The sequence below is a fragment of the Microcaecilia unicolor genome, chromosome 5 (genome assembly GCF_901765095.1).
Source record: "Microcaecilia unicolor chromosome 5, aMicUni1.1, whole genome shotgun sequence".
Classification (NCBI taxonomy): Eukaryota; Metazoa; Chordata; class Amphibia; order Gymnophiona; family Siphonopidae; genus Microcaecilia; species Microcaecilia unicolor.
Window position 1 is genome coordinate 311208503 of NC_044035.1, and position 13142 is coordinate 311221644.

Consider the following 13142-nt stretch of genomic DNA (forward strand, 5'->3'; position numbering starts at 1 on the left):
GACTTGGGACTTGATGTTATTCTTTCCCTCCAGATCTCAACCCGCCTCTGCATTCAATGAACCAGTGATGGAAACCCAATATTTGGGGGCAGAGGTCACTGGGATGAAGATGTAGACCAGGGCCAGCGTTAGGGGGTGGCAAACAGGGCAGTTGCCCTGGGCCCCCATACTACAAGGGGACCCCAAACCTGCCTCAAGCTGAAGATGGCACAGACCAACTTTGGGGCCCCCTTCCCGGTTTCTGCCCTGGGCCCCCAAATGTCTAACACCTAATCAGAGGTAGACAACGCTGCGTAACCCTAGTAGCGCTCTAGAAATGTTAAGTAGTAGTAGTAGTAGTAAATCTCTGTTGTGCTTTCTGCGCAGAAATTGGAAACCCATGATGGTGATTTTAGAGAGGATTTGGAATGCTCTCCAGAAGCTAGAATCTAGAGTGACTAAGTCACGTAGGATATATCTATCTTAGGGGGTCTTTTACTAAAGCTTAGCTTGAGTTATCTGCAGCAGGGCCCATTTTATTCCTATGGGCCCTGCTGCAGATAACTCGAGCAAAGCTTTAGTAAAAGACCCCCTAAGTGAGTATTGTTCATAACCTCTCTAAAAGTCTGGATGGGACCATGGTGGAATTTACTTCTGAATTGAAGACAATCAAGAAAGATGACTTTACAGGATTTAACTGCTGCTATTGTTAAGGATAAAGTGGAACTAAAAAGAAGAATTGAACAGATAACTATAATCGTAGATTGAATCTTGGTCTCCTGAATTTTCCAAAGTCCCTCCTCTAGAGGCCTTTAAGAGGTATCTGACGAAGGTTTTAAAGTTTTCTTCTGCAGCAATCCCTCCATTAACTAGGGTATACTATATAACTGTTAAAAATGTCACAGAAGAGACCCTGAAGTTAAAGATTTAAGTGCAAGAGACATACTGGATATATCTGAATTATTGGAGAAGTCTCTATCTGATAGTACTGAGAAAGCTACTTTGTAGTATTGTTTGGTTTTTTTGAGCAGGATATGAAAGCAGCGATGCGACTCTTTTTCCACAATTCACAATCTCTCTTTTGTGGGAAAATGTAGTAACACAGTAAATGAAGGCAGACCAAGACCTGAATAATCCATCCAGTCTGCCCAGCAGTCATACTCATTATATATAAACAATGAATGGGATATAAAATAATTGAATCACCGTCTCTCTTTGGCATTTCTGGGACAAAGACTGTAGAAGTCCGCATGGCCCTGTCCTTAGGTTCCAACTACTGAAGTTGCCATCGAAGCCCACTCCAGCCTATCCAAATCTGTCTTGTCATTTGAAGGACACAGACTGTAAAAGTCTGCCCGGCCCTGTCCTCACATTCTAAGTTACTGGAGTTTCCTTCAAAACCCCCTCCATCCCATCCTAAACCAGTTTGCCATATTCGGGACCCAGACTGTACAAGCCAGCCTAGCAATGGCCTTAGTTCTTCAAAAGGATTTGGATGTACCCAGATATCAGATGTCACACTGCAAACCCTGGAGAGAAGAAGAAGTTTCCTGGCAATGAGATCTAAGACTTTGGCACTAGGTGCATCCTTTTTTATTAGCATATCCCTGTAAATCAAATACTTGGGAGTGAGGTATATATTCTTCTTTCCAGAACAACTTTGAACCTTCCTTGACATGAAGAAAATAGTGACTGAAAATAACTAGTTCTTCAAAGGGCTGAGTTAGAATTATTTGCAGGGATACAACACGTTAGGCCTTTTCCTTATTTTTTTTACTTTGGATCTCCTTAACCATTTAGATGGCACTCCCCTCTATTGTTTGCATTGGATTGAGTGTATTTTCTTTTTATTATTTGCTGTATAGCATAGTGTTTCTTTATTCTGATCCAAGTTGCTTAACCAAGTGTTCACTTGTAAATTGTTATTCTGAAATTATAAATAAATAAATAAAACAAAATAAAAGGAGCACGAGCCCTGCTTTGAAATCGACAAATGGAATTTGCCTTTCTATCCATGAGTTTAACGCAAAATTCACTGATAATTGGTTATCTTTTTGGTTTCTAATTAAAATATATTGGTACTTTTTCAATCCTATTAAACCACTTTTAATAACAAACATTGTCAATTAATTAGGCATTGTATTAGAACACTCAAATTAATTCTTTTAACTCAAAATGGAATACATTTTACAAGGCTAGCAAATTATTTTAATTATGATTCTTAGGGCCCTATTTACTTAGCTGTGCTAGCGTTTTTAGCGCATGCTAAAATTAGCACACGCTAAATGCTAGTCGTCCATATATTCCTATGTGCGACTTAGCATTTAGCGCATGCTAATCATTAGCGTGTGCTAAAAACGCTAGCATGCCCTTAGCGCAGTTTAGTAAATAGGGCTTTTAGAGAAATAAAGGGCTCCTTTTACAATGCTGTGCTAGTGATTCCAGCACGGCAAATGCAACAAAGTCCATTCAATTCCTACAGGCTTCATCACATTTGCTGCATCGAAATCACTTTGTAAAAGGCAACCAAAATAATTGAAATCCGATAGTGAGATAAACACCGTAAGAAAAGAAAACAAGAAAACATATTTGATGATTAAATAAGTTATCTGAAGCAGGGCCTATTTTATTCCTATGGGCCCTGCTGCAGATAACTCAAGCTAAGCTTTAGTAAAAGACCCCCTTAAAGAGCTAGTTTAGATCAATTTAACAAATTTGTAGTAATAGTTTTTTTGTATTAGAGAAAATATTTCTTCACTCAATGAGTAATTCTTGAATCTCCACTACCCCAGTTGCAAAGGACTCAAATATAAATCAACATATGCATCCAGCTTTTCCTATATTAGCACACAACTATGGAATGCACTACCAAATGTCATAAAAACAATGCATGACTTAACAATCTTCCGAAATTACTAAAAACCAACCTGTTCAAAAGACATACCACAATGATCCATCCTAAATACCAGACAACGAAACTCTTCCAGAACCAGACAAAACCGAACTCTCTATACCTGACTGCTTCAGTCACTCTGTCACTAAAGAACATTAATGCACTACCACCTTATTTCTCACACCGGAAATGAACTGATTATCTAACTTACTCTATAATTTACTCTATCATTTAAGAACTTTAATGCAATACCACTTTGTATTTCTCATTCCGGAAATGGCGATCGCCAACACGGCATAATGTAAGCCACATTGAGCCTGCAAAAAGGTAGGAAAATGTGGGATACAAATGCAACAAATAAATAAATCAACTCTGGAATTTGTTGCCAAAGAATGTGGTAAAAGCAGTTAGGTTTAAAAAAAGGTTTGGATAATTTCCTAAAAGAAAAGTCCATAAGCCATTATTAGGATGGACTTGGGAAAATCCACAGCCTATTCCTAGGATAAGCAGCATTTTACTATTCTGGAATCTTGTCGGCTACTTGTGACCTGGATTGGCTACTGTTGGAAACAGAATACTGGGCTTGATGGACCTTTGATCTGTCCCAGTATGGTAACACTTATGTACAAGCTTGGGCCCATGCTTTATTAAGCATACTGGCCTAGCTGATTATTCAGGCCAGTATGCCTAGCTGATTATTCAGCTCTGCGAGGCAAACCAATCCCTTATGTTTTCAAGCCTGGTGGCTGTAAGTGAAAATGCTGAATTAAAATGAGTGTGTGTGTGTGTGTGAAACTGGAAATGAAATGTAACAAAAAATAAAAGTGCAAAGGGAGAGGGATTTGTGATGGGAAAAAGACAGACAATACCGCAGCGGTCTATTGACCCTGATGGTGGTTGAAAGCTTGGCTGAATGGATGGTTTAAATGACCAAGTGAACAAGAAATTCTTCCAACTTTCAACAAAATCGGAGATCATGCCACACAGAACCTGTATCTGCGAAGAATGGAAACAAAATTAGATGTCAAACAGCGTCAACTCCAAAATGAAAATGGGAAACCAAGAAGCTGCAGCTGGCTGTTTAAAAGTGAGTGGACTTAACAGATCCTTGCATGAATGAGTTGTGTCAAGTATTACTTTTGTGATGAGCAATACACATGACATAGATATGAAATTTTTAACATTTTTATGAAGTGTGATGGTTTCATGCTTTGAAGAAAGGAGAACTGCCATCGAACCCAACAACTCCTGTATATTTTGGACCTGATCCGCTAAAGGTGGCAAAGGTGAAGAATATGTTAAGAACCACAGTAGCCTTCACATTACTTTTGTTATTCTGACATTGCTTCAATGACATGTAACAAAGTTAACAACAATAATATAACCTGTGAATGATGGCTTTCACATGAAAAATCTAAATACAAGAACTTCTTTTGTCAAAAACCTGATTTTTGGGCCATCAAATTTTTGTGCAGTGCCCTTCATTCGGTTTTATAAGGTTAAGGAATTCTCTCAGTTCATGAGCCTCCTATGTTTGAAAGCCACACTAACTTTTTCTACTAAGTGCTTTGTGCGATTGTCTGTTGATCTACTATTTTGGAGCTGCCTCGTGCACCTCCACAGTATACGCAAACCAGCTCATTTTGAGACACTATTGCACGGTAAAAACAGACTTGGTTCTGGAAGGTGTTTCAGGAAAGCTTGGTTGCTATGTCTCTCACCTTACTTTTCTCAACTCTCCCTTCCATAGCATATTCTGTGGGTTTTCCTCACTGCCCTTAAGTACAGGATTTTAAAATGCATGAGAAAATTATCTCAATTACTGGAAAGATCTGAAATTCAAGATAAGGATTTTTTTTTTTTTTTTTTACTAAGCAGCGCTAATGGCTGCCATGAGCTAATGCCGACACAGCCCATTCACTTCGAATGGGCTGTGTCAGAATTGCCATGCGGCTTAGTAAACAGGGGGGTTAGTTTGTTAATTCATTCTTTTAAAAAGAGTGTTTGAATTTTTTATACAGACTCTATAATGAAAAAGAATAGCAGCTTCCATAACTATGCCACATATTTGTAAAAAAAGAAAATATAGCATCAAACGTAGGGGTCCATTTACCTAGTCACGCTAAAAAGTGGTGGTGCGGGTGCCAGCGCATGGGTTTTCCGTGCGCTATGGCCACTTTTAGCATGGCAGTAAAATGGCTGCCGTGCTATATTTTATTGTAATGGCCACACGCTAATTTCCTCATTAGCACGTGGCCATTACCGTGGGATGCCTTACTGCCACCTATTCAGAAGGTGGTAAGGGCTCCTGTGCTACTCCTGCGGTAATTGGGTAATGTGCAGTAACATGCCCACACTACCCGATTAGCACAAGTATGCCTACTCTCCGCCCATGGGCATGCCTCCCGCACTGGAAAATAAAAATTTTTTTTCCAGTGCAGGATCAGTGTGCGCTGAATGGTAAACTACTGTGAAACATCTCAGCGCATCCCATGGTAGTGACCTTTTAGTGAGCGTTAGGCCTACTGCATCTTAGTAAAAGGGCCCTTTAATATCTGTAACTTCCACATTCAAGCTCCTTTTTAATCAGAGCTTTACACATTCTCTTTTCACAATCTACAGCACAACTCACTTGCAGAAGACCTAGAACTCATAAAAAGAAAAATCAAAGATTTATAGTACCTGATTGCCAAACAAGTTGAATCCATTAATTGCTTCAAGGGCAGCTTTTGCTAAACCAACAGAGCTAAAAACAAAAGAAAAAAAAAAAAAGACTGTTACTCTTGCAATAACAAGAAAAATCTATATTTCAAATTTCTATCAAACACAGCAGCTCCTCTCAGTTAATATTTTGTTAAACTCTGAATATTTATCCTTCCAAATGAGGTGCATGCATGTCATCAGCTGGGATTTTCATTTCCAGTTCATTATTTCTGTCATTTTTACTAGTTTTCCTGTAAGATGCTCCACAGGAGAAAAACATCTTGATGCATCTTAAAAGTAAGAACATGCAGCACGGCTATCTGTTTACTGCACCCAGGCCCACTGCCTGGTTCAATCCTCAACTATATGTGACAAATGCTAATAAGAAATGTTCATTTCGTATATATTAAGTGATTTTTTTTGCTCCCAATTCTAGGTAATTTATAAATATATTAAAAATCAGTGATCCCAGTATAGATCCCTGTGGCATTCCGCTATTCCATTATGAAAATTGACCACTTGGCCCTATGCTCCGTTTTCTATTTTTTTAACAAGTTCCCAAACCACAACAGGACATTGTCTCTTATCCTATGGCTTTTTAATTTCTGCAGGAGTCATTTATGAGGTACTCTGTCAAATGTTTTCTGAAAATCCAGATAAACTATATCAGCAGGCTCATCATTATCTACATGTTTATTCACACCTTCCAAAAAAAAATATAGCAGATTGATGAGCAAGACTTGCCTTGGAAAAATCCACATTAGCTTTGTTCCATTAAATCATGACTATCTATATGTGCAATTATCTGTGTGTATATAGTCTTCCTCCACCATTTTGCTTAGCATTGATAGTAGACTCACTGGTCTGTAGTCTCCTCAATCACCCCAGTACCATTGTTAAAAATATATATTTATTTGATAGTTTAAATGTAAATAATTGTATAGCATGCAGCAACAAAGTTATTTGGATAATGGCATCACACTGAAAGCTGGTAAATGCTATTCCCGTGCTGTAGTTTAATAACATGCACTACTTGAACAAAAAGATGCCAAACTATGACTAGTTGCATACAGTGTAACATAATAGTATATTTCCCCTTTTCTCCATTCCCAAACTCAAATATCTCTGTGTGGAACTTAGATGAAACAGCCACAGTAAACTGTGTTTCAGTAGGCTAACGGGGGATGTGTGGGTTGGTAGAGATAGTGGCTATGCAGTATAAGTAGTGATCAATAGTATGTAATGTGTATAGGCATATATCAGTAGCAATATGATGTATATGTCTCCACAGGAAGAATGTAGCTATTTATCTGTGGGAATGTGTATGTGGGTTGTCATGTGGTTTGGTGATACATGAGGGCATGTCTATCTTGTGTGAGGCTGTGAGGGAGTGGATGACATATTGACAGGTATCCCTAGAAACTCCATCACTGAACTTACAGTTCAGTCACCATACACAGCAGGTGGTGCTAAACCTCCTGTGTTACAGCCAATGTAGCACAGGAACGTTAAGCTGCCTGGATAGGAGGGTGGAGCTCAACAGTGAGCAGGGAGTAAAAGCCCTTGGGCAGACTCGTAACCACTCGTATCCACTCGCCTCCACCTACCCTCCTCTCCTCTTTCCTCTACACAATTGATTTGTTTTCTTTATTTTTTGTCTAATAGATTGTAAGCTCCTTGAGCAGGGACTGTCTTTCTTCTATGTTTGTGCAGCGCTGCGTATGCTTCGTAGCGCTATAGAAATGCTAAATAGTAGTAGTAGTAGAACAGGGAGCCCTTGGGAGGAGAGAAGTTGCCCTACAATGTAGGTCTCCACTGTTTGTTTATGCCACCAGAACCTTGCTAAGGTAGGCTAAACTTTAAGGGTTACAAGAATGCTGTCTTTGGGTCTGCCTGGAGGCAAACCTGTATTGGGAAATCCTGCAAGTAGCAGTGCAGGTGAACTGTGGACTTAAGGCTGTCAGCTACAAGCCTGTGTGGCATTGCTTCTGAATTTAAGAGACTTTGTGCCTTACTTTGCTGTACCTGTGAGATAACAGGATTCAGAGCTTGGTTAATAAAAGGGTTTTTGTTCATTTCTCCCATGTCTGGCTGTATTCATTGAAGGCCTCCCACACCAACTCGGCTCACACAATCACAGAGGCATATAATTTTCCCCTTGCACTTCCACCTGTCCTCCTATAGTCACTTTCTTAACCCTCTATTTAACCTGTGCCACCTTCCCTCTTGCACTTTCCCCATTTTCCTGCCACCCACTTGCACAGTCTGGCCACCCCATCCCCCTCACTGTCCATGCCTGCATTCTCTCCCTCCTTCTCTGGCACCCCTTTCTCTCCCTTACACTTTTTCCTTCTCCCTTCTTGCTGGTCCTCAAGACTCATAAGCAGGTCCCCCCCCTTCCCTGACATCTCCCTTGTATTCTCTAAATTCCCTCCATGTATACCCCTTTATTTCACTGTGGCTCATCCATTTTTACTTCCTTCCCTTTAATGTGCTCGCAGGGGCTGGCCCCCATTAGCATGCTGTGTTTTTGAATACCGTGACCATGATGGTGGCTCAGCACTGTAGCTATTCCTAAGTCAGGGCCTGCTTTCCACATCACTGTAGCTACTTCATAATTCCTCTTGCCAACTCACTCTTTCTTCAGGGGCCAGGCCTCTTAATTCTTAAATTCTTCTCCTGCGGGTTCTCTCTTCAGAGCTGCAGTCTGAACTCCCTGCCATCTATGGCTTCTTCAATTCTTCCCCATCAGCTTTCTTCCTTAATGCTTGGGGAGGGGGTCAATCCAAACCTAATTTTTTGATTCTCCCCCAGTTGGCCCTTTCTTCAGATGGCGGGACCTGGTTTCCCCACCGCATGCGATTTTTAAGTTCTGACATGAGGCTGTAACGCATCTGTCTGTTTGTAAACGTGCAAACAAACAAATGTGTACAGATGGGGAAACCCTCCCCAATGAGCAATATTACTTAAATGAAATATGCCTAAAAATGTATGCATTGCAGTTTTCATTTTATTTGTTTTGGTGGGGGGGGGGGGGGTGATTGAGCTAAGAAGTACATTCAACTAGACTTGTAAGGCAAATACACTACTTTATAGCTTTAAGAAAAACCCATTAGCTAGAATTTACAGTTTTTCACAATCACCAGTTATTTTGTCATAGCAGATCTATTCAGCAGTAATTGCATTCCAACAATGTCATTGAGTCACAAGACCATTCTCTTGCCTCTATTAAAGCATAGTCTAGTCTACTTCTGTGGAATACAGATAACCAATGTTATATTATCTGGATGCAGGAAACAAGCATTAAAAGTCTTTCTTTTTTCACGTGTTCTATCAGATGTCTCTTAAAATAAGAACATAAAATTAGACACATGATTGTTCCACACAAAGGCTAAAAACTGTTTCCAGATATCACAAAATTGCTGATCATCTATACATCTGGATTATACAGTGGCACAAGGTAAACAAATACGTGGCTACAGAATGCAGTTAAATGCATGATTACTCACACCTAATTGGTAATCGGGGTGTTAAAAAAGTACTCTTTAGGCATTCTTTATAATATATATAGAGCATAATTTTCCAAGCCATTTCTGACTTTTATAAAATTGCAGGTAATGGACATTTCGAGGTTGTATTCTTCAGGATGGGGATTGCACTTGTATGCATACTTTTGGCTTTTCAAACACCCCCTCAAATTTCTTTGGGGGGAGGGATGTCTGAGCTAAAGAAGGGTTGATGAGAAGGATACTGAGGAAGATGATTGAGGCCTGGATCTGGGGGGGGGGGGGGGGGGGTTCAATGAGGAAAGGAAAACTGGGGATGGGTGGGGGGAGAGAAGGGGTGAGGACTGTACAGAGGAAGAGAAAGGACTGGGGATATTTATTTATATATAATTTGCTCACACCTTTTTTAGTAGTAGCTCAAGGTGAGTTACATTTAGGTACACTGGGTATTTCTGGATATAGAATGGATATATAGTGGATATAGAATGAGACTGGGAACTCAGCACACACACATACGTTTATGCAACTTGGAACAGATTCCCTTTTTCTTCCACATATGCACAGGCTCCATGGAAAGAATGCTTTACAAAATTGTGTACGTTAGCATTCGTCTGAATGATTAATTCTGTAAGGCACCCTTTTACTAAGCTGCAGGCAGTACTAGCGTGCTTACTGCAGGTTAAAAACCACTGCCATGGGGCGCGATAAGCCATCTTGAGGTAGTTTTGGTATCTGTGCATGCTTCACACAAACTAAAATAAAAACACATTATTTTTTAGCACTGGGGGCATGTTTGGAGGTGGAGAATAGGCGTGAGCAGCGCTAATCGGTTAGCACAGGTACATCACCGCATGCTAACCAATTAGCATGCGAGCCCTTAACATCTAGGTGTAGTTAAGGGCTCACGCACTAATGGCCTCAGAGTGTCACTTTTTATTGATTGTATTCTGTTTATGATTATATATGTTTTGTTGAGTAAAGTGATAGCCGCGTTAGTACACTTTTAAAGGTAGTAAACAGAAATAAAACACAGAAAAGAAAATAAGATGATACCTTTTTTATTGGACTAACTTAATACATATCTTTTGATTAGCTTTCGAAGGTAACCCTTCTTCAGGTGTTCTGTTGTAATTCGTCTGGGGTTTTAGGCAGAATATAAAAATTAAAATTATTATTATTATTTGTTGCATTTGTATCCCACATTTTCCCACCTCTTTGCAGGCTCAATGTGGCTTACAATACATCATGAATAGTGCAGACAGGACAGTATAGACATTTGGTTTTACAGAAAGATTTTGGGTTACATGCTAATGATAAAGCATAGTAGCGTTATAACAAGATAAACATTATAAAGCAGTTCTAGATGCATGTGGGGAATTTCACATGTCTTGATCTTTGTTATATGTCTTGTTGAAGAGATGGGTCTTCAATAGTTTGCGGAAGCTGGTTAGTTCATAGATCATTTTTAGGTTGCGCGGCAGCGCATTCCAGAATTGTGTGTTCATATAGGAAAAGGTTGATGCGTGCATTAGTTTGTATTTTAAGCCCTTTCAACACTTCTGTCCAAATATTCTTTTTGTTGTCACTGCTTTTGTGTCTCAATCCAATAACATGCTACCAGTTTCTGATTATATGGCTCTCACTAGATCTGCTTCTTTCAGAGACACCTCTGTTTTCACAAAATAATTTACAAGGAACCTCTATGGTATCTTCAAGCTAATTAGAAGTAAGCTCCCAACACAGACTCAAAAAGAAAAGAATGGCACACATCCCTGCAATATATCCAGCGGCAAACTATGCCAAAACATTTCACAGGACCCCACGGTCATTCACAAAGGAAAAATATTTAACACTAAGGAATCTTTCATGTGCTCATCTTCCAATGTGGTATATATCATTCAGTGTAAAAAATGCAACGAAGGCTGCTACATTGAAGAAACAAAACAGATGCTAAAGAAGAGATTTAATTTACATAGACATCATATGAAAAATGCTAGTACCAATAAAGATGTCACGCCTGTGGGACAGCACTTTACAAAACCAGAACACTGTACCAGTGATTTCATGGTGAGAATCCTGAAAAGGGAACTTTAAAACAATACAGAACGTAAGAACTTTGAAGTCAGAATGATTAAATATTTTGACACCCACCAGACAGGACTTAACAAATTCCAGCCCATTATAAACCATAAAATTGTACTGCTTTGTCACCCTTCTGTCTCCATTCATATCTCCCTGTCCCTCATCCACCCGACTCTTCCTGTCTCTCACCTATCCACCCCCATCCTGTTAGACTGTCACTGGAATGCTTTGATGTTTCACTTATATATACTGTCATCTACCAACATTTGCTTATTTCCGATCTGACGAAGAAGGGCACCTTCGAAAGCTAATCAAGAAATGTATTAAGTTATTTCCAATAAAAAAGGTATCATCTTATTTTCTTTTCCATGTTTTATTTTGTTTTATTTCTATTGATTACCTTTATGGTATCTTCGAAAGCATGCCGTTACCTTTAACTCAGGCACCCAGCCATGCTTTATTACTGTAGATTGTTTTCTTTCCTTAAAGGCAAAAACCTCAATGGCTTCTAAGAAAATGTAAAATAGGTGATGCTAGAATATTAAGTCCAAGGTCACTTTATTCTTTGTATACTGCCTATCATAACAGCTAACCAGTTTACAATAGTAATTCAAATAACACTAAAGTTTCCCTCCAAATGTTATTTTTATTCAATCATTGCCTTCCTTTTGAAATACCATTTCATAATTTTTGCACCTTAACATCACCTCTGATCTTTTCTGTTATCTCTCATTCCCAGCACATTCTAAGCTCTCTGTGGAAAAGAACTTCCAAACATATTACCTCAATGCCTGATAGATTCTGAAGCATAAGTACACATGGAGGGGCATTTTTGATATGATGCCCAAATCCGATTTTGGACGTTTTATGAAAAATGTCCATAAATCCAGTAGAGAATATGGCCATTTTCAAACCAAAAAAACGTTTAACTTTTTGTTTCAAAAATGGCCAATTGCTCGATATTTTTGTGCTCAGTGCACCTATATTTTTATGACCATTTTCGGAAATAAAAAAATCCAAAGGAAAAATGCACCAAAACAAACCATTGGGATGTTTGGGAGAGGCCAGCAGTAGATTGGTCATACAGACATCCCAACAGAGCAATGGGGCACTCTAGGGGGCATTGCAGTGGACTTCAAATAAAAGGTCTCAGGTACACATCTCACCGTTACCTCTTTATATTGTATGGTGAACCCTCCAAAACCCACCAAAAACCTACTGCACCCAACTATACATCACTACAATAGCCCTTATTCTCACACTGTTTCTTTCACATCGTTTTGGGGGGGGGGGGGGGGGGTGGAAGGAAGGGAGTCAGTGACCACTGGGGTAGTAAGGGGGGGGGGGGGGGAATCATGCCTTAATCCCTCCAGAGGTCATGTGTGGCTCCTTTTTGTGGCTTTCATAGCTGAAACAGGTCTAGACCAAACCATCTTTTAGCCACAGACGCTTTTGCTTTTTCCCATTATGGCAGAAAAAGTCCAAGTTTTGGGAATACCCAAATCCCACCCCCAACACACCCCAGAAAAAAAACATCTCAAATCTGAGCTTAGAAAATCAAGATTTGGACGTTTTTTGGAGAAAAACATCCAAATGCTACTTTATACCGTTTTTGAGATGTTTTTCTCTTCTGAAAACTGGCCCCTTTATTATTCAGAATATGGGGTTATCCCCCCCCCCCCCCCAGGCTATGGGACTTCTACTCTCATTAACCATTATTCTTATCCTTAATTTGACAAGATGTCCTCTAGGGCTGTGCTTCTAGCAACTGACTTCCCATCCCAATCCACCACTGTTCCTTGGTATGATAATTACATATGGATGCTCTGATTTACTTCAGTGCATGTTAAGCATGAAATGCCTATTCTGAGGTTCAGCTACAGCTACTATATAATGGCTAAACAAGAAGAAAACTGTTCATATTTAAATCTCTACTCTTTAAAACCAAACACACACACTCAAACCAGAACAAAAAAGCT

The 13142-nt window shown here is 39.5% G+C and overlaps 1 protein-coding gene across 3 annotated transcripts in view; it reads right to left on the minus strand.

The window, feature by feature from the left end:
- Positions 1-13142, minus strand: part of PHKB (phosphorylase kinase regulatory subunit beta) — a 435362-nt gene that overhangs the window by 216640 nt on the left and 205580 nt on the right. For all 3 annotated transcript variants that reach the window (XM_030204379.1, XM_030204381.1, XM_030204382.1), the window contains one exon: positions 5555-5618. In XM_030204379.1, the coding sequence (XP_030060239.1) occupies positions 5555-5618 (64 nt within the window). The remainder of the gene's footprint in view (positions 1-5554; positions 5619-13142) is intronic.